Source organism: Dipodomys spectabilis, unplaced genomic scaffold (genome assembly GCF_019054845.1).
Source record: "Dipodomys spectabilis isolate Male_0828 unplaced genomic scaffold, ASM1905484v1 ptg000179l, whole genome shotgun sequence".
In the NCBI taxonomy this organism is placed as follows: domain Eukaryota; kingdom Metazoa; phylum Chordata; class Mammalia; order Rodentia; family Heteromyidae; genus Dipodomys; species Dipodomys spectabilis.
In genome coordinates this window covers 12,483,360-12,504,360 of record NW_024870856.1, presented here as the reverse complement: position 1 = coordinate 12,504,360, position 21,001 = coordinate 12,483,360, and the positions used below count along the sequence as shown (strand labels likewise).

The following is a 21,001-nucleotide window of genomic DNA, read 5'->3' as shown; positions in this document are numbered from 1 at the left end:
GTCAGTCAAGGGGGGGACACAACCGAGGGAAACCACCTACCTCAGAGACCACCTACCCAGAAACACCACCTGTCCCAAGGGACCACCTACCCCAAGGGACCACCTACCCCAAGGGACCACCTGTCCCAAGGGACCACCTACCCCAAGGGACCACCTACCCAGAGACAACGCCTACCCCTAGACACCACCTACCCAGAGAGGTCACCTACCTGGAGACCACCGAATCTCAGATACCACCTGCCCCAAGACCGCGTACCCCAGAGACCGCCTACTTGGGAGACCACCTACCTTGGAGACCACCTACCCTGAGACCACCGCGCGGGTCAGCACCCTCCTCCCACCAGATTCCACCCAGGACTCTGCCCCCTGGTTTCCGGAGGCTCAGCGGCCCCGCGCCTCCCCAGCCTCCCCGCCTCCCCGCCTCCCCGGCCTCCCCGCCTCCCCGCCTCCCCGGCCTCCCCGCCTCCCCGGCCTCCCCGCCTCCCCGGCCTCCCCGCCTCCCCGGCCTCCCCGCCTCCCCGGCCTCCCCGGCCTCCCCGGCCTCCCGGCCTCCCCGCCTCCCCGGCCTCCCCGCCTCCCCGGCCTCCCCGGCCTCCCCGCCTCCCCGGCCTCCCCGGCCTCCCCGCCTCCCCGGCCTCCCCGGCCTCCCCACCTCCCCGGCCTCCCCGCCTCCGGTCCGGCGGGAGTTGGTGAAGTGTCCTCCGTCCTCCACCACACTCCATGCGAGCGGGGCGGGCGCGCGCGGACCGGACGAGGCCCGGCCAGCGCTCGCATCCCGGCCCCGCCGACTCCCGGGAACTTGGGCTCCGCGGGCGGAGTTGCGCGACCGGGGAGAGAAGCCCCCGCACGGCGCTCAGGGGCGGGCCGCGGGCCCGGGAAGGGGGACCCGGCCCGGGGAGGGGGACCGGCCCGGGGAGGGGACCCGGGGAGGGGGACCGGCCCGGGGAGGGGGACCGGGGAGGGGGACCGGCCCGGGGAGGGGGACCGGGGAGGGGGACCGGCCCGGGGAGGGGGCCCGGGGAGGGGGCCCGGGGAGGGGGACCGGCCCGGGGAGGGGGCCCGGGGAGGGGGACCGGGGAGGGGGACCCAGCCGGGGGAGGGGGCCCGGGGAGGGGGACCGGGGAGGGGGACCGGCCCGGGGAGGGGGCCCGGGGAGGGGGCCCGGGGAGGGGGACCGGGGAGGGGGCCCGGGGAGGGGGACCGGGGAGGGGGCCCGGGGAGGGGGACCCAGCCCGGGGAGGGGGACCGGGGAGGGGGACCCAGCCCGGGGAGGGGGACCGGGGAGGGGGACCGGGGAGGGGGACCCAGCCCGGGGAGGGGGGGCCCGGCCCGGGGAGGGGACCCAGCCCGGGGAGGGGGCCCGGGGAGGGGACCCAGCCCGGGGAGGGGGGACCGGGGAGGGGACCCAGCCCGGGGAGGGGGGACCGGGGAGGGGGACCCGGCGGCCGCCCAGCGCGGGGCGCCGGGCCGGGCCGCCTTTGTGCGGCGCGCGGCAGGTGCGAGCGCTCACCCGGGCCCGGCGGGGCGGGCTCGGCGTCCTCCGCGCGCTCCGCGTCCCTCGCGGGCCCCGCGTCCTCCGCGCGCTCCGCCGCCCCGGCCCCGCCGCCGTCGGCGCGCGCCTCCACGGGCACCACGGTGAAGTTGGTCGGCATCGCCCACGCCGCCGCTCGGTCCGGGCGCCTCCGCCGCCAGGCAGCCGAGGCCGGGCTCGGCCGGAGCGGGGCGGGGCCGGGCTCACGTGACCGCGCCGCCCGCCCGGCCCCGCGGAAAAGTTTGCCGCCGCGAGGCCGGAGAGAGGCGGGGCCGGCGAGGGGCGGGGCGGGGCCGGCGAGGGGCGGGGCGGGGCCGGCGAGGGGCGGGGCCGGCGAGGGGCGGGGCCGGCGAGGGGCGGGGCCGGCGGGCCGGCGAGGGGCGGGGCGGGGCCGGCGGGCCGGCGAGGGGCGGGGCGGGGCCGGCGGGCCGGCGAGGGGCGGGGCGGGGCCGGCGAGGGGCGGGGCGGGCCGGCGGGCCGGCGAGGGGCGGGGCGGGGCCGGCGGGCCGGCGAGGGGCGGGGCGGGCCGGCGAGGGGCGGGGCGGGCCGGCGAGGGGCGGGGCGGGCCGGCGAGGGGCGGGGCGGGCCGGCGAGGGGCGGGGCGGGCCGGCGAGGGGCGGGGCGGGCCGGCGAGGGGCGGGGCGGGCCGGCGAGGGGCGGGGCGGGCCGGCGAGGGGCGGGGCGGGCCGGCGAGGGGCGGGGCGGGCCGGCGAGGGGCGGGGCGGGGCCGGCGGGCCGGGGAGAGGCGGGGCCGGCGGGCCGGGGAGAGGCGGGGCCGGCGGGCCGGGGAGAGGCGGGGCCGGCGGGCCGGGGAGAGGCGGGGCCGGCGGGCCGGGGAGAGACGGGGTGGGGAGCCGCGGCCTCCGCCTGCGGGTCCGAAGCCGCCGGTCCTGCACCGCTCGCCCCCTCCCCCCGACTCCCGCCGCCTCAGGTCCCCCTCACCACTCCCGCCACCGCCCCGGGCCCCGCCTCGCCCCACCCAGGCCCCGCCCCAGACCAGGCCCCGCCCCACTCAGGCCCCGCCCCCAGCTTCTCCCGCACCTTGTCGGTGACCACGGTGACAGGACCGGGGTCTGGCCCGCGCCCTGGCCCGGGGCCCCTTCCCAGGACGGAGAGGCGGACACGGGGTGTGCCCGGGGCCCCGCCCCGCCAGCGAAGGCCCGGCCCGCGGCCCCCTTGCCCAGGCGGAGCTCTGCCCGCCAAAGGCACTGGCCAGGCCAGTGTGTCCCGTGTGTCCAGTGTGTCCAGTGTGTCCGAGTGTGTCCGAGTGTGTCCTGTGTGTACCGAGTGTCCAGTGTGTCCGAGTGTGTCCAGTGTGTCCGAGTGTGTCCCGTGTGTCCAAGTGTGTCCAGTGTGTCCCGTGTGTCCAGTGTGTCCAGTGTGTCCGAGTGTGTCCGAGTGTGTCCTGTGTGTACCGAGTGTCCAGTGTGTCCGAGTGTCCCGTGTGTCCAGTGTGTCCAAGTGTGTCCAGTGTGTCCGCGTGTGTCCAGTGTGTCCCGAGTGTCCGAGTGTGTCCTGTGTGTACCGAGTGTCCAGTGTGTCCGAGTGTGTCCAGTGTGTCCCGTGTGTCCAGTGTGTCCAAGTGTGTCCAGTGTGTCCGAGTGTGTCCAGTGTGTCCCGAGTGTCCGAGTGTGTCCAGTGTGTCCCGAGTGTCCAGTGTGTCCGAGTGCACGGCCTGCGCAGGGACGCCTGCCTACTTACCCTGGGGTGGGGGGGACGTGCAGAAGCCTGGGCAGCTCTGGACAGGTCCAGCTCCAGCCTGACAGAAACCAGGGAGAAACAGGCCAGAGCCTCACCCTCGCCCTGCCCCCTTCCACCGGGAGCCAATGCCAGGGACAATGCAACACCCGGAACTGGGGACAACACCCCAAAATGCCTAAAATGTTGGGGGGGCTCTGCCAAAAGACCTGGATGTTGCTGGAAGAACTGGAGGAACAAAGCCTCCTCCACCTGCCCAGGACTTGGGTTCAGCGCAGAGTCCTCCCAAGGGGACCTAACCCCTCCCAGCAGTGAAGTCCCTAGAGAGCACCAGGGTCCCCTGCAGAGAGAGCCAGGGGCTACGTCCCGGCCACCAGTGCCCTGCTCCTACCAAAGAGGTCCAGGCAGCGTCCCTCCCTCTGTGGTGTCTGTAGGAATGCACGGCCCTGGCTGTACTCCAAAGATATCTAGGCATATTACAGCCTTGCTCCACTGTGTTCCTTTCAAGCATTTGTCCTAGCTTTGCCCCACTGGAACTTCTTCAAACGGATCCCGGGTCCTCTGATGGACCTCTGGGTTTCCCTGATGGCCTGTGGGCATGTGGCAGACACAAGCCCCGCACACAGCCCCACCCCATCCCCAGCTGGGAAGGGGGTCCCCTTCCAGTCAGGAGGGCACCATGTCTGTGGTTTGGTCTAAAAACAACCTTCCTCTGTCTGAGTGAGGAACCTTCTGTCTGAGGACCAGGGAGGGCAGACACAGGTCTGACACAGGGCAGACACACTGGGGAAGGGTGAGCTCCCAGGCCTGGGACTGGGGGGGGGGGGGGCAGGGAAGGGTGAGCTCCCGGGCCTGGGGGGGGGGGGGGGCGGGCAGGGAAGGGTGAGCTCCTGGGCCTGGGACGGGGCAGGGAGCACTAGGAGTCTATTGGGGAGGCCAAGCACTCACTTCTCACAAGAAGCTGCCTGTCTTTAGCGGCACACAGCACCACGCAGGTCCACCTGTGATGGTGTTGTAGGGGACGCAGGGGGGCAGCCAATTTGACTTCCATGAGTTCCCAGGACGTCTGTCAGCTACTGCTCCAACCCCTGGGACAAAGCCCACCAGAGGGACCGGAATGGGGAGGCCCAGGTGAATGCAAAGAGGGAAAGGGAGTTTCCTAAAGCTGTCTCTTTCTTTCTTTCTTTCTTTCTTTTTCAGTTTTAAAAAACAAAGAAGAGGGCTGGGAAGGTGGCTTAGCAGTAGAGTGCTTGCCTTGCATGCACGAGGCCCTGGGTTCCATTCCTCAGCACCGTATAAGCAAAAAAAAGCTGGAAGTGGTGCTGTGGCTCTAGTGGTAGAACACTAGCCTTGAGCTGAAGAGCTGAGGGACAGCGCCCAGGCCCAGAGTTCAGGCCCCATGACCAACCAAAAAAAGAAGAAGAGGAGGAGGAGGAGGACGACGAGGAGGAGGAAGAGGAGGAGGAGGAGGAGGAGGAGGAGGAGGAAAAGGAAAGAAATAAAAGCAAACATGGGGTAGGCAGCTGGCTGAGGGAACCGAGGGGACAGGGCCTCTAGGACCTGACCTCTCTGGCCCAAGTTCCTGTTACAGCCAGAGGAGTTTTACCCATCAGGGCTGCCCAAGGCCCCATTGCCACCATGCTGGCCTGTGAGATCTGCCGCAGACAGGGCCCAGAGACGCCCGCCTCAGCCTCCCTCAGTCCCTTGTTGTAGATCCAGTCACCTCCCACATAAATCCTGGATGGAGGTCTGCAGTAGCTTTGAGAAAGGCCAGAGCAGAGGGCACAAAGGGCACCGGGGTTCACATCTGTAGCCCCAGCCAGTAAGGACAGGGAGGCAGGAAGGTCACTTGAGCCAGTGGGCAGGCAGGGCCTGGGACATCCCTGGGCCCTGGAATCCTTACTTCTCCTCTGAGCCTCTGGTCCTGAGCAGGCTTTCCAAAGCCCTTCATAGCCATACAAGCTGAGTTTAGAGAATGTGGGGCCCAGGTGGAGGGACCAGCGGGGGCCAAAGCAGTTTCCAGAGGCAGCCAAACCCCGGGAGGGGCAGGCAGCTTGGCAGCCTTCTGCTGGCTGCAGAAATGGGTTGAGTCCTGAACTCCTTGAACACAGAGATCAGAATCCCCACTGACAACCCGCTGGGGGTAATCAGAACATTGAGGACTCTCTGGGCACATCAGACCCAACAGGTGGCAGTAGTGTCAGGAAAATGTCCAAGCTGTGCACCAGACAACTGGACCCAGAGGGACTAGGGACCAAGTGGGAGAGAAACAGGAAGCTATTCTAGGGCCAAGGGCCCTGCAGAGTTTCCCATGGGTGACCGGTGGCAAAGGGAAGGGATCCAAGAGGAAAGAAGACATGGGTGTGAGGCCACCTCAGCCACACAGTGTGGTCAGCGCCGCTGTGGTGGGAAACAGTGAACTGCAAAACGCAGAACACCGAGCGGCCGCTGAGTGCTTGAGCAGACACCTGGAGAATGTGCAGTGGGGAGCTGGGCTGGTTTATGGAGGGCAGAGTCCACTGGCGGGGAGCTCTGTGCTCACTGAGCACTGACAAGGCCTTGGAGCTCCAAGGCAGAGCTAGAAGACGCCATCACTCAGGCTCCAGGACCTGGGCCACCCCGGCAGGGCCCCCGACAGGAATGCCCAGCCGTTGGCTCCTGGGCGCTGACAGCTGTGCAGACTACCTGCCCCCCTGCTTCTTTCTCCCTCCAAAGTCATCTGTCCAGGCCACAGGGGAGAATCACCCAAAAGCAACGCCACAGAACCCTTCCGGCCCAGCCCTGGCCGCAGCTCCAGCAGCCCCAGCCGGTTCCCCTCCCTGTTCAGATCCCCCAGGGCGGGACGAGAGGCCATAAGGCCAACAGGAAGGCCTCCAGAATGCAGCCCGCAGCCTGGCCTCCAGCCAAGACGGACAGGATCACAAGCACAGGGCCCGTTGAGACCACCACACAGGCAGTGCACTGGCAAAGTGGTCTCCATTGAAACAACGCCTCTGTCACCCAAGACTCCACCAGCAGGGCTGGGAAAGCAAGCCCCGTGTGTGGGACGGCCACTGTGGACAGCAGAAGACTAGAACCAGCCCAGACTCCACCACACCAGGAGGGAGACCAGAGGAACCTCCTGTGACATCACACCAGCCCACACCCCACACACAGCGCCAGACCAGAGGAACCTCCTGTGACATCACAGCCCACATCCCACACACAGCACCAGACCAGAGGAACCTCCTGTGACATCACAGCCCACATCCCACACACAGCGCCAGACCAGAGGAACCTCCTGTGACATCACACCAGCCCACATCCCACACACAGCACCAGACCAGAAGAACCTCCTGTGACATCACACCAGCCCACATCCCACACACAGCGCCAGACCAGAGGAAACTCCTGTGACGTCACAGCCCACATCCCACACACAGCGCCAGACCAGAGGAAACTCCTGTGACATCACACCAGCCCACATCCCACACACAGCGCCAGACCAGAGGAACCTCCTGTGACATCACACCAGCCCACATCCCACACACAGCGCCAGACCAGAGGAACCTCCTGTGACATCACACCAGCCCACATCCCACACACAGCGCCAGACCAGAGGAAACTCCTGTGACGTCACACCAGCCCACATCCCACACACAGCACCAGACCAGAGGAACCTCCTGTGACATCACACCAGCCCACATCCCACACACAGCGCCAGACCAGAGGAAACTCCTGTGACGTCACAGCCCACATCCCACACACAGCGCCAGACCAGAGGAACCTCCTGTGACATCACACCAGCCCACATCCCACACACAGCGCCAGACCAGAGGAAACTCCTGTGACATCACACCAGCCCACATCCCACACACAGCGCCAGACCAGAGGAAACTCCTGTGACATCACACCAGCCCACATCCCACACACAGCGCCAGACCAGAGGAACCTCCTGTGACATCACAGCCCACATCCCACACACAGCGCCAGACCAGAGGAAACTCCTGTGACGTCACAGCCCACACCCCACACACAGCACCAGACCAGAGGAAACTCCTGTGACATCATAGCCCACATCCCACACACAGCGCCAGACCAGAGGAACCTCCTGTGACATCACAGCCCACATCCCACACACAGCACCAGACCAGAGGAAACTCCTGTGACGTCACAGCCCACATCCCACACACAGCGCCAGACCAGAGGAAACTCCTGTGACATCACACCAGCCCACATCCCACACACAGCGCCAGACCAGAGGAAACTCCTGTGACATCATAGCCCACATCCCACACACAGCACCAGACCAGAGGAGCCTCCTGTGACATCACACCAGCCCACACCCCACACACAGCGCCAGACCAGAGGAAACTCCTGTGACATCACAGCCCACATCCCACACACAGCGCCAGACCAGAGGAACCTCCTGTGACGTCACAGCCCACATCCCACACACAGCGCCAGACCAGAGGAAACTCCTGTGACATCACACCAGCCCACATCCCACACACAGCGCCAGACCAGAGGAAACTCCTGTGACATCACAGCCCACATCCCACACACAGCGCCAGACCAGAGGAGCCTCCTGTGACATCACACCAGCCCACACCCCACACACAGCGCCAGACCAGAGGAAACTCCTGTGACATCACAGCCCACATCCCACACACAGCGCCAGACCAGAGGAAACTCCTGTGACATCACAGCCCACACCCCACACACAGCACCAGACCAGAGGAACCTCCTGTGATGTCACAGCCCACACCCCACACACAGCGCCAGACCAGAGGAAACTCCTGTGAGGTCACAGCCCACATCCCACACACAGCGCCAGACCAGAGGAACCTCCTGTGACATCACAGCCCACACCCCACACACAGCGCCAGACCAGAGGAAACTCCTGTGACATCACAGCCCACACCCCACACACAGCGCCAGACCAGAGGAAACTCCTGTGACATCACAGCCCACACCCCACACACAGCGCCAGACCAGAGGAAACTCCTGTGACATCACACCAGCCCACATCCCACACACAGCACCAGACCAGAGGAAACTCCTGTGACATCACAGCCCACACCCCACACACAGCACCAGACCAGAGGAACCTCCTGTGATGTCACAGCCCACACCCCACACACAGCGCCAGACCAGAGGAAACTCCTGTGACATCACAGCCCACACCCCACACACAGCACCAGACCAGAGGAACCTCCTGTGATGTCACAGCCCACATCCCACACACAGCGCCAGACCAGAGGAAACTCCTGTGACATCACACCAGCCCACATCCCACACACAGCACCAGACCAGAGGAAACTCCTGTGACATCACACCAGCCCACATCCCACACACAGCACCAGACCAGAGGAAACTCCTGTGACATCACAGCCCACACCCCACACACAGCGCCAGACCAGAGGAGCCTCCTGTGACGTCACAGCCCACACCCCACACACAGCGCCAGACCAGAGGAAACTCCTGTGACATCACAGCCCACATCCCACACACAGCACCAGACCAGAGGAAACTCCTGTGACATCACAGCCCACATCCCACACACAGCGCCAGACCAGAGGAAACTCCTGTGACATCACAGCCCACACCCCACACACAGCACCAGACCAGAGGAACCTCCTGTGACGTCACACCAGCCCACATCCCACACACAGCACCAGACCAGAGGAACCTCCTGTGACGTCACACCAGCCCACACCCCACACACAGCACCAGACCAGAGGAACCTCCTGTGACATCACACCAGCCCACATCCCACACACAGCGCCAGACCAGAGGAAACTCCTGTGACATCACACCAGCCCACATCCCACACACAGCGCCAGACCAGAGGAAACTCCTGTGACATCACACCAGCCCACATCCCACACACAGCACCAGACCAGAGGAACCTCCTGTGACATCACAGCCCACATCCCACACACAGCGCCAGACCAGAGGAAACTCCTGTGACATCACACCAGCCCACATCCCACACACAGCGCCAGACCAGAGGAAACTCCTGTGACATCACACCAGCCCACACCCCACACACAGCGCCAGACCAGAGGAACCTCCTGTGACATCACAGCCCACATCCCACACACAGCGCCAGACCAGAGGAGCCTCCTGTGACATCACACCAGCCCACATCCCACACACAGCGCCAGACCAGAGGAAACTCCTGTGACATCACACCAGCCCACATCCCACACACAGCGCCAGACCAGAGGAAACTCCTGTGACATCACAGCCCACATCCCACACACAGCGCCAGACCAGAGGAAACTCCTGTGACATCACAGCCCACATCCCACACACAGCGCCAGACCAGAGGAGCCTCCTGTGACATCACACCAGCCCACACCCCACACACAGCGCCAGACCAGAGGAAACTCCTGTGACATCACAGCCCACATCCCACACACAGCACCAGACCAGAGGAGCCTCCTGTGATGTCACAGCCCACATCCCACACACAGCGCCAGACCAGAGGAAACTCCTGTGACATCACACCAGCCCACATCCCACACACAGCACCAGACCAGAGGAGCCTCCTGTGATGTCACAGCCCACACCCCACACACAGCGCCGAGACCAGAGGAACCTGCACTGGAATCCCACAGAGCTGCAGGAGCTTCAGCTCTGGCCACACCTCTCACAGGGCTGTGTGACCTGGAGCGAGGCCCCACGCCTCACAGATACCTTCACAGCCCAGTTGGAAACAGCAGTGTGTGGTAACTGACCTGCAGCTCAGAGCAGCAATACACAGACCTAAGAGTAGCAGCTCCAGGTGGTGTGGAGATCGATGGGGCCGTCAGGGCCGGGGTGGTGCCCAGTGCTGTAGGGACTGCACGCCTAAGATTCCAGTGCAGCCATGCACCGTGCCAGGTGCCAGCTGCCCTCAGCGGGAGCCAGGCACTGGTGGCTCACCTCAGTCATCAGAGGCTGAGATTTGAGGATTCTGGTTCAAAGCCAGCTGGGCGGAAGTCAGTATAACTCCTCTCCAATCAACCACCAAAAAGCCGTAAGTGGAGGTGTGGCTCAAGTGGTAGAGCACCAGCCTCAAGCAGAAAAGCCAGGCAAAAGCACAAAACCCTGAGTTCGGTGTACAAAACCAGCACGCACACACACACACACACACACACACACACATGCACACATATATGCACACACACATGCACAAACACATACGTATATACAGACACACACACAGTAGAGCTAAGCTTGCTGAACTCTCTGGCCTACAGCTTTGGGTTGTTAAAATCTACCCAATCCAGCACCTTACACTTTTCCAAGTTCCCTCCACCTGCAGCGCCAGGTCCCGCTTACCCTGGAGCAGAGACCTGGTTGTTTCTGACACATCCTTGTATCAACAGGAAAGGACAGAGCAGCAAATATTTGCCGAATCACAAAGCCAGCTTAACCCTCCCGAACTCATCTGGTCATGTGGTCCCTGGTCAAAGGTGTCCCCAAGGGCTAGGTTTTAGGAGGAATTCCCATATGGCAGTGCCCATCCACGGAGGTGGGCCCCGTCCCACGGAGGTGAGCACCGAGGCCAGGCAGAGCCCTAGCTGGACTCCCGGTGGCTCACGCCCTCACGGGTGACTCTGTGTGCCGCCCCCAACTCAGCTCCCAAGCCTTCTTGGTGTGTCCTGGTTGGACACTACTCCAAGCCCTCATGTGCACACACCACTAATCATGAGGGCCACAATGCGGTGCCCACCGGGTCCTGACAGCGCAGACACCTGCCCAGGCTCACCCAGACAGCAGCCAGGACAGAGCGGACAGAACCCCAGGAGCCCGGGAGAGCAGAGGGGCAGGAGAGGCTTTGTCTTTCCCAACCCTGTGCTCTCTGCCTTCCAAAGACCTGCACAGGCAGCTTGGGCGAGGCCCAGAGGAGCCCGGAACCCCCTCGGTGGAGCCCGGAGCCCCCTTGGCGGAGCCCGGAGCCCCCTCGGCGGAGCCCGGAGCCCCTTGGCGGAGCCCGGAGCCCCCTCGGCGGAGCCCGGAGCCCCTTGGCGGAGCCCGGAGCCCCTTGGCTGTGCCGATGTTCGCTCTGCCCCGGGCCCTTGTGCCTGCCCTGGTGCTCGGGGCCTCCACTCTCAGTTCAACTGTGGGAGATTTTTTAAAAAAGAAATTGTTTCTAACACAGTTTGCCATCTTGACTGTAGGTGCGTACAACACAGCTCCACCTGTCACACGGTCAAGATCCAGTGCATGCTCCGCTTCCAGACTGCGCCGGAGTCCCGCTTACAGGTCTCTCCTCCCTCCCTCCCTCCTCCCCCCTGCCCAGCACTGAGTCCCTATGACACACAGTGCTCCTCCTTCCTCCCCCTGCCCAGCCCTGGATCCTGATTACACACACAGCTCCTCCTTCCTCCCCCTGCCCAGCCCTGGATCCTGATTACACACAGTGCTCCTCCCTCCTCCCCCTGCCCAGCCCTGGATCCGGATTACACACAGTGCTCCTCCCTCCTCCCCCTGCCCAGCCCTGGATCCTGATTACACACAGTGCTCCTCCCTCCTCCCCCTGCCCAGCCCTGGATCCTGATTACACACAGTGCTCCTCCCTCCTCCCCCTGCCCAGCCCTGGATCACGATTACACACAGTGCTCCTCCCTCCTCCCCCTGCCCAGCCCTGGATCACGATTACACACAGTGCTCCTCCCTCCTCCCCCTGCCCAGCCCTGGATCCTGATTACACACAGTTCTCCTCCTTCCTCCCCCTGCCCAGCCCCTGCTCCTGGTTCTGTCTGAGCGGAGTCTCGGTGTGGTCTTGCACCCCTTCCAGCCTGCACCCCTCACGGCGTACAGGAGCCACATGTGGACCTCTCCCTTCGCCGGCGGACAGGGAGGGAGCTACGTCTACCTCGGGGCTTTCGGAGAACAACCTCTGTTTTGTTGAATGACTTTCCCTGTGTGGAGGATGAGGAGCGATGCTAGGAGGTCTCTGGACCTACCACCTCTCCACCTATCTACCTTAGTTTATATATTTATATATACCTAGGTCGAGAAGAATAACATGCATATGAAATAATACTATATAACAGTAAGTGTTTAAAGTGTGCTGCTGTTTCTCTAGAGAATCATATGCGTGTCTACAACCTATCAGGAGGATAAGATGCATCACATGGATCTACCTACAGGTAAAGGGGCTGCCTCCCCTCTGCCCCCCTGCCTCTCCTCTGCCTCCCCTCCCCCAGCCTCCCCCTGCCTCCCCTCTGCCTCCCCCCACCTCCCCTCTGCCTTCTCCCCCTGCCTCCCCCTGCCTCCCCCTGCCTCCCCTCTGCCTCCCCCCACCTCTCCTCTGCCTCCCCCCACCTCCCCTCTGCCCCCCTGCCTCCCCTCTGCCTCCCCTCTGCCCCCCCCACCTCCCCTCTGCCTCCCCCCACCTCCCCTCTGCCCCCCTGCCTCCCCCTGCCTCCCCTCTGCCTCCCCTCTGCCCCCCCTGCCTCTCCTCTGCCTCCCCTCCCCCTGCCTCCCCTCTGCCTCCCCCACCTCCCCCCTGCCTCCCCCATCTCCCCCCCCTACCTCCCCTCTGCCTCCCCTCTGCCCCCTGCTTCTCCTCTGCCTCCCCTCCCCCAGCCTCCCCCTGCCTCCCCCTGCCTCCCCCTGCCTCCCCTCTGCCTTCTCCCCCTGCCTCCCCTCTGCCTCCCCCCGCCTCCCCCCTGCCTCCCCTCTGCCTCCCCTCTGCCTCCCCCACCTCCCCTCTGCCTCCCCCACCTCCCCTCTGCCTCCCCCCCGCCTCCCCTCTGCCTCCCCCCACCTCTCCTCTGCCTCCCCCCCGCCTCCCCTCTGCCTCCCCCCCGCCTCCCCTCTGCCTCCCCTCTGCCTCCCCTCTGCCTCCCCTCTGCCTCCCCCCCCCACCTCCCCTCTGCCTCCCCCCCCCCGCCTCCCCTCTGCCTCCCCTCTGCCTCCCCTCTGCCTCCCTTCTGCCTCCCCCCCCTGCCTCCCCCGTCTCCCCCCCCGCCTCCCCTCTGCCTCCCCTCTGCCTCCCCTCTGCCTCCCCCACCTCCCCTCTGCCTCCCCCACCTCCCCTCTGCCTCCCCCTGCCTCCCCTCTGCCTTCTCCCCTCTGCCTCCCCTCTGCCTCCCTTCTGCCTTCCCCCCCCACCTCCCCTCTGCCTCCCCCACCTCCCCTCTGCCTCCCCCCGCCTCCCCTCTGCCTCCCCCCGCCTCCCCTCTGCCTCCCCCCGCCTCCCCTCTGCCTCCCCTCTGCCTCCCTTCTGCCTTCCCCCCCCACCTCCCCTCTGCCTCCCCCTGCCTCCCCCCGTCTCCCCCTGCCTCCCCTCTGCCTCCCCCCACCTCCCCTCTGCCTCCCCTCTGCCTCCCCCTGCCTCCCCCCGTCTCCCCCTGCCTCCCCTCTGCCTCCCCCTGCCTCCCCTCTGCCTCCCCTCTGCCTCCCCCTGCCTCCCCCGTCTCCCCCCGCCTCCCCTCTGCCTCCCCCCGCCTCCCCTCTGCCTCCCCCCACCTCCCCTCTGCCTCCCCCCCCGCCTCCCCTCTGCCTCCCTTCTGCCTCCCCCCGCCTCCCCTCTGCCTCCCCTCTGCCTCCCCCGCAACCCCCGCCTCCCCTCTGCCTCCCCTCTGCCTCCCCTCTGCCTCCCCCGCAACCCCCGCCTCCCCTCTGCCTCCCCTCTTACTCTAACCTTTTCCCCCTCCCCTCTATTTTGTAGCATGTAGCCCGGTCCAGACACAAATACTTCACTCTCATTTAGACCAGCCAGCTTCCATGCTGGAGATAAGCAGACCACGCTTCACCCCACCCCCACGATCTCCCTGCTATTATTACCCAGCAAGATAAGGGGCAGGCAGCAGAGGTCACTCTGAGGTGCAGAGGCAGGAAGGGGCTGGGTAGTTGGAGAATGGAGGCAGTTCAGGGAACCGGCCCAGAGGAAGAGCCACCGGCACCCAGGCCAGCGGGCGCGTGAGGCCCGCGCAGCGGCGCCCTCTCCCAGCCTCCCTCAGCTGTGAGCGCAGGCGTGGGCACTGCTGGCCCGGGACTTCCAACAGACCACGGATTCTTCCAGACACGCTCCAGACAGGCTCCCACTCCTCAAGCTTCATTCATTTATTTGTTTTTGTGTAAGTGGCTTGAACTTAAGGCTTGTGCTTTTCCACTCAAGGCTGGCACTCTACCACTTGAGCCACAGCTCCCTGTCCAGCTTTTGGCTGGTTAGCTGGAGATAAGAGTGTCACAGACTTTCTTGCCCAGTCTGGTTTCAAACTTCCTTCCTCAGATCTCAGCCTTGTGAGTAGCTAGGATTACAGGAGTGACATGGATATCTAGCCTATCTGTTCAAATTCTGCTTGGGAAATGGAAGGAAGATCCCGCTCCTGTTTTCCCTTTCTTCTTCCCTTCCTGAAGAGGATAGAAGGCAGGTAGGCTGGCTCAGCCAGTGTTGACTGAGATTGTCCCCTGGCTTAATCATCCTATTCAAACCTTAAATATTTGGCTTGAATCCCTTAGGAGCTGCCAGACAAACAGGCTATTAAAAGGCACCGCTATCGACATGAGCTACTTTTTTGGTGTGTGCACAAATACTCGGAGTCATTAATTTCTGTTTCCTCGGGCAGTGAGTTAAAAATACATGTTCAAAATAAGCCCTGATCGGTATTGAAGCCATCAGCACCACGTGGCCCCACAGCCCCACACCCAGCCCGGTCAACCTGCCCCGGCAGTGACAGCCTTTCCAAGAGACACATTCACAGGCCAAGCCTCTCATACCAAGATGCTGACGGCCATCCCCACCATCCGGGGAAAGGAGCTTTTGTTAAAGCCAGGCTGGAGCCAGGGTGTGGCTCAGCCACGAGCCGCCCAGCAGGAGGCTGGCTGTGGGAGGGGGCTGGGGAGGTTTGAGCCACGGAGAGTGAGTCACTTTGAAATAGATGACAGAATGAAGGCTACAGGTGTATCTACCCTGATACAAACACAGCGCGGCGATACTATCCTAAAATACCGTTTGCCATCCCAGCCATAACTATGAGTTCTGTGTTTGTGTCAGTTAAATTATTTTTTTTCTTTTTTTTTAATGTGAAAATACTGTACAGAGGGGTTACAATTACATGGGCAAGGTAATGAGTACATTTCTTATCAAGCATTGTAGCCCCCTTCTTTGTTTCCCCTAGTTAAATTAATTTTTAAAAACAGATTTGCAGTTCCAGCTGGGTGACAGAGTTCCTGCCTGAGGCAGTGGGAGGGTGCAGGTCTCCCTCACTTGCGGCAACTAGTATGTGCCTAAAAATCGACAAGTAAGCAGAACGGGTGGTAAAAGACAAAGAAGTAGACTTGCACAGGACTCTAAGCCTTCACCCATAGAGCCCAAAGGAGGACATGTCTGGAGAGGGTCACAAAGGCTCAAGAGCTACGGGCAGAGGATCATAAAAAATGACGTTTATCGAAATGAACTCTGAAAAATGGAAACAAGGCTTTTTGTAATTTTGCTTTTTGGATTCGTTTTCTCCTTTGTCACTGTTTTTGATTACTGTACCTTTTGACTTGTATATCAGTTATACATTTGGGGAAGGTAAGGGGGGACGCAGAAATGTGGGCCAGGGAGGCACAGCTGGGGCCGGGTCAGTGCAGTGGTGATCAGGAGGCTTGGCTGGGGCTGGGGCTGGGCTGGGGCTGGGGCTGGGGCTGGGGCTGGGGCTGGGGCTGGGGCTGGGGCCGGGTCAGTGCAGTGGTGATCAGGAGACATGGCTGGGGCTGGGGCTGGGGCTGGGGCTGGGGCTGGGGCTGGGGCCGGGTCAGTGCAGTGGTGATCAGGAGACATGGCTGGGGCTGGGGCTGGGCTGGGGCTGGGGCTGGGGCTGGGGCCTGGTCAGTGCAGTGGTGATCAGGAGACATGGCTGGGGCCGGGGCTGGGCCTGGGGCTGGGGCTGGGGCTGGGGCCGGGGCTGGGCCTGGGGCCGGGGCCGGGGCCTGGGGCTGGGGCTGGGGCTGGGGCTGGGGCTGGGGCCTGGTCAGTGCAGTGGTGATCAGGAGACATGGCTGGGGCTGGGGCTGGGCTGGGGCTGGGGCTGGGGCTGGGGCCTGGTCAGTGCAGTGGTGATCAGGAGGCTTGGCTGGGGCTGGGGCTGGGCTGGGCCTGGGGCCGGGGCCTGGGGCTGGGGCTGGGGCCGGGTCAGTGCAGTGGTGATCAGGAGACATGGCTGGGACTGGGGCCGGGGCCGGGGCCGGGGCTGGGGCTGGGGCCGGGGCCGGGGCTGGGCCTGGGGCCGGGGCTGGGCCTGGGGCCCGGGCCGGGGCCTGGGGCCCGGGCCGGGGCCTGGGGCTGGGGCTGGGGCTGGGGCTGGGGCTGGGGCCGGGTCAGTGCAGTGGTGATCAGGAGACATGGCTGGGACTGGGGCTGGGGCCGGGGCCGGGGCTGGGGCCGGGGCTGGGGCTGGGGCTGGGGCTGGGGCTGGGGCTGGGGCTGGGGCCGGGTCAGTGCAGTGGTAATCAGGAGACATGGCTAGGACTGGGGCTGATCAATGCACCATTGATCCAGCCACTCAGGCAGGCACCCACAATCCAAACTCACAAACATGAGTGTGCAGATCCAACTGAAGTTTCCAAGTGCATAGCAGACAAGGCTGGTGGAACTGCCACCCATCCAGCGGAGGATAAGAGGCCCGGTCAGGGCCAACCAGAACCAGAAAAGCTGTTCAGGCAAACACTAGGGCCACATCTCCAAGAAACATAGGCTGCATGTATAAAAAGTACTTGTTAAATCCCAAAAGCAGAGAGAGCGTCCATGCTAACCCTGCCGGGAAGATTGAGCCTGGTAGTCAATAGGTTCAAGTGCCCTAAAATGCCAGTGCAGTAAATCCCTCAGAACCAGAGAAAACCAGAAACCCCCTCTCCCTTCCCTGTGCTCCTAATGCGGCGACCTGAGCACCAGCAGTAACAGCACAGAACCCACCCAACCAGTGTCGGGAAGGTTTAACAGAGAACGTGAACTGTGAGCATAGAGAACGGAGTCAAAGTCAGCCACAGAGAGACAACCAGAAAATACCCCAGGCTCTGGGAAACCAACCAACACATTCTAGGAGCCTCCTGTGCCAAAGAAACCAGGACTGAAATCCAATACGATCTTGATCTAACTAATTAAAATGTAATGTAGTAAAACCATGAGACCAAGCTAAGTTGTGCTTCAGGGAGAACCGATTGCTGTGAATCCTGGAAAAATTCCAAGAAGGCAGTAGAGGAAGCTGAGCTGAGAGGAAGCCAGGCCCTAGGCACCTACGGATGTGACCCTGCCTGGAAACAAGGTGCTCAGGAGTGAGCTGGCTCACCCACCAACTGGCACCCCTACGGTGTGAGGCCCGGAGACCCAGGAGGAGGCCTGGGGGACTACCCCACACAGACAGGGGCAATGCAGCCCGGCAGGAGAGTCTGAGAGACACTATCTCCAATGAGCCAGGAAAAGGGCCAGCAGTGGAGCTGGGTAGAACACCTACCTGCCTTGAATGAAAAGCTAAGGGACAGTGTCCAGGCCCTGCATGCAGACCCCAGTACTGGCCAAAAGAAGAGAAAAAAAAACAAGACAGACAATGTGTTCACAGGCCAGGAAGGCCTAGAGCCATAGAAGCTTTCACATCTGAAATCCTAGCTACTCGGGAGGCTGAGATCTGAGGATCATGGTTCAAAGCCAGCCCAGGCAGGAAAGTCTGTGAGATGCCTATCTCTAATTAACTACCTAAAAGCCAGAAATTGAGCTATGGCTCAAAGTGATAGAGTGCTAGTCTTGAACAAAAAAAAGCTCAGGAATAGTGCCAGGGATTGAGTTCAAGCCCCATAACAAAAAAAAAAGGGGGAAAGGAAGAATAACTTTTTTCAGTACTAGAGCTTGAATTCCAGGCCTCGCATTGGCCAGGTAGGCACTCTACCATTTGAGCCACTCCTAAGCCACGTGTGGTGGATGCTAGAGCTGGGGCTCATGCTAGGCCTCCTGCTCTGGCCTGGCTTTTCACTCAAGGCTGCCACTCGACCACAGTTCCACTTCTGACTTTCTGCTGGTTCATGGGACTTAAGGGTCCCATGGATTTTCCTGCCAAGGCTGGCTTTGAAGCAGCATCCTCAAATCTCAGCCTCCTGAGTAGCTAGGATTATAGGCGTGAACCATCAGTGCCCGGCTCAGAACCCATCATTTTTTAAATGAAGATTAAAAGTAGACTGAATTTGTGGGCTGGCGATGCAGCTCTATGGAATAGGAAATACTTGCATGTGTGAGGCCCTAGGTTTGATCTCCAGTACAGAAAGAAAGAAAGAAAGAAAGAAAGAAAGAAAGAAAGAAAGAAAGAAAGAAAGAAAGAAAGGAAGAAAGGAAGAAAGGAAGAAAGGAAGAAAGGAAGAAAGAAAGAAAGAAAGAAAGAAAGAAAGAAAGACAGAGATTTTGGTAAGTAAATATGACCTACCAAAATTCACAGGAGAAGAAGCTGAAACTTTGACTACGCCGTACTACCCGCACAGGGTAGACCACTGGCACAGTTCCACAAGCCCGGAAGGAAGAAGTAAGGTGGGAATGCACACCTTTGTAAGACCGCCCCCATTGTCCATCATTCTAAATCCTCTGGTGGAGGTGGCAGCATCGTGGTTTGGATTCAGGGCCTCACACACTCACGTGCCTTTCTTGCTCTACCACCTGAGCTACACCTCCAGTCCAACATGCTAGTGATCCTATGATCTCAGCATCTTGAGTAGCTAGGATTACAAATGTAAGCCACCAGCACCTGGCTTACACACACACTTGCAGAACCAGCCTTCATCTGTGTGGAGCTCCAAGGGCACACAAGTCTCACACACACACACTTGCAGAACCAGCCCAGCTCCTGCCATCTGCCTTCATCTCCACGGAGTTCCAGGGAAGGTATGTGCACCGTCCTCTCTCCATGGCTGGCAGCACTGCCTGCCCAGGGCTTTTCTTCATTCACGGTGGACACCCTGCAGGACTTGAGCATCAACTATAGTGACTCAGTAGCACCCCCAGCCCCGTAAGCCATAGTCAGAGCTGCCGTCCAGTGTCTGCCCTTCCTGTGCACCTGCCATGCTTCTCCTGGATAGGAGCCGAATGTGCTTCCATAGTCATGGCAGCTAGATCCTCTGTCTGAGCTCAGGGCCCAGGGGGACCACAGGACACACTGCCGCTCACTCCAAGAAAAGCCCCAGTGGCACTGCCCTCCTTCCAGACACTGGGCCCCCAGCCCTGAGACCCCAGGCTGAGAAGAACCAGAGACTCTTCAGCTTATGCTGACATAAAGGGTTAAGCTTGGTCCCGCCCCCCTCACCCTGTTTATGTGACACACAAGACAATCACCGGAAAGTGCCCTAGGGGACCGAGCCCATAGTGCTCTGGTGGCACAGACCAATCTACCCAGGAAGTGTCTGGGACCCGCATGGCCCCCCAAAACAAACACAGGAGGCTGGCAGACACGCACTCTCTCGGAGTGTAGCCTGCAGATTCTGCTCTCTAGATATAATTACTGGACACAAATAGGAAAGAAATAAGAGATTCCAGGGTAGATAGCATCAGGATACAAAAGAGCTCTCAAGGCTGTGTATTAGCCTCTGCTGGGAACCGTTGAGTCAGTGCGCCTGAGAGGTCAGCCAGAAGAAAACATATTCCACCATCACAGTGAGGGAGGGGGGAACATACTCCATCATCGCAGGAGACACACCCCATCATCACAGAAGATCACACACCATCATCACAGGAGACCACACTCCATCATCACAGGAGACACATTCCATTATCACAGGAGACACACTCCATCATCACAGGAGACCACACTCCATCATCACAGGAGACCACACTCTATCATCACAGGAGACCACACTCCATCATCACAGGAGATCACACCCCATCATCACAGGAGACACACTCCATCATCACAGGAGACGCACTCCATCATCACAGGAGATACATTCCATCATCACAGGAAACCACACTCCATCATCACAAGAGACCACACCCCATCATCCCAGGAGATCACACCCCATCATCACAGGAGATCACACCCCATCATCACAGGAGACCACACTCCATCATCACAGGGAAAACACTCTATCATCACAGGAGACCACACTCCATCATTACAGGAGACCACACTCCATCATCACAGGAGATCACACACCATCATCACAGGAGACACACTCCATCATCACAGGAGACACACTCCATCATCACAGGAGACACATTCCATCATCACAAGAGACACACTCCATCATCACAGGAGACCACACTCCATCATCACAGGAGACACACTCCATCATCACAGGAGACCACACTCCATCATCATGGAGGACACACTCCATCATCACAGGAGACACACTCCATCATCACAGGGGATCACACTCCATCATCCTTAGCAAAGGGAAGGCTGTCTTCCTGGGACTGTCCACACAGCCATCTGTGCTTCCTCCTTGGTTTTAGTTCTATGTGAGTCAGAAATCACACCAGAATCTCCACGAACTGTTCTGGTTTGGTTGACTCTAGAGTCTATCTGTGGGTGACTTTCTGCTGCCCTGTCAAGGTAGCCGCCAGAACCCTGCACATCTTCAGGAAGCCCCCAGGGAGGGAAGAGGCCGGCCTCAGTGAGGTTCAGCTGTCTCTTCCTTCTGGCTGAGGGGCTGCAGGATGCTGGGAAAGGGAGTGGAGACATGGGGGCAGTGTGGAGCAGTTCTGGTAGGTCCCCAGTAGACTCTGAGGGGGTCCACGTGCCAGTATGGGGAGATGGTGGGCAGACTGGGCCTGGACCTTCGGCAGCTCAGACACACCTAACTCTGTCCTCCAGTCTCCTGGGGTTGCCC

The 21,001-nt window shown here is 61.7% G+C and overlaps 1 protein-coding gene across 3 annotated transcripts in view; it reads right to left on the bottom strand.

Annotated features, from left to right (window-relative positions):
* Positions 1-21,001, bottom strand: part of Slc12a7 (solute carrier family 12 member 7) — a 128,362-nt gene that overhangs the window by 81,539 nt on the left and 25,822 nt on the right. The window contains exon 1 of one of the 3 annotated variants that reach the window (XM_042695178.1): positions 1,511-1,672. The exons of the other annotated variants lie outside the window; for them this stretch is intronic. Within the exon in view, the coding sequence (XP_042551112.1) occupies positions 1,511-1,652 (142 nt within the window). The 5' untranslated portion in view covers positions 1,653-1,672. Of the gene's footprint in view, positions 1-1,510; positions 1,673-21,001 lie in introns of those variants that run through there. 3 annotated transcript variants of the gene reach the window in all.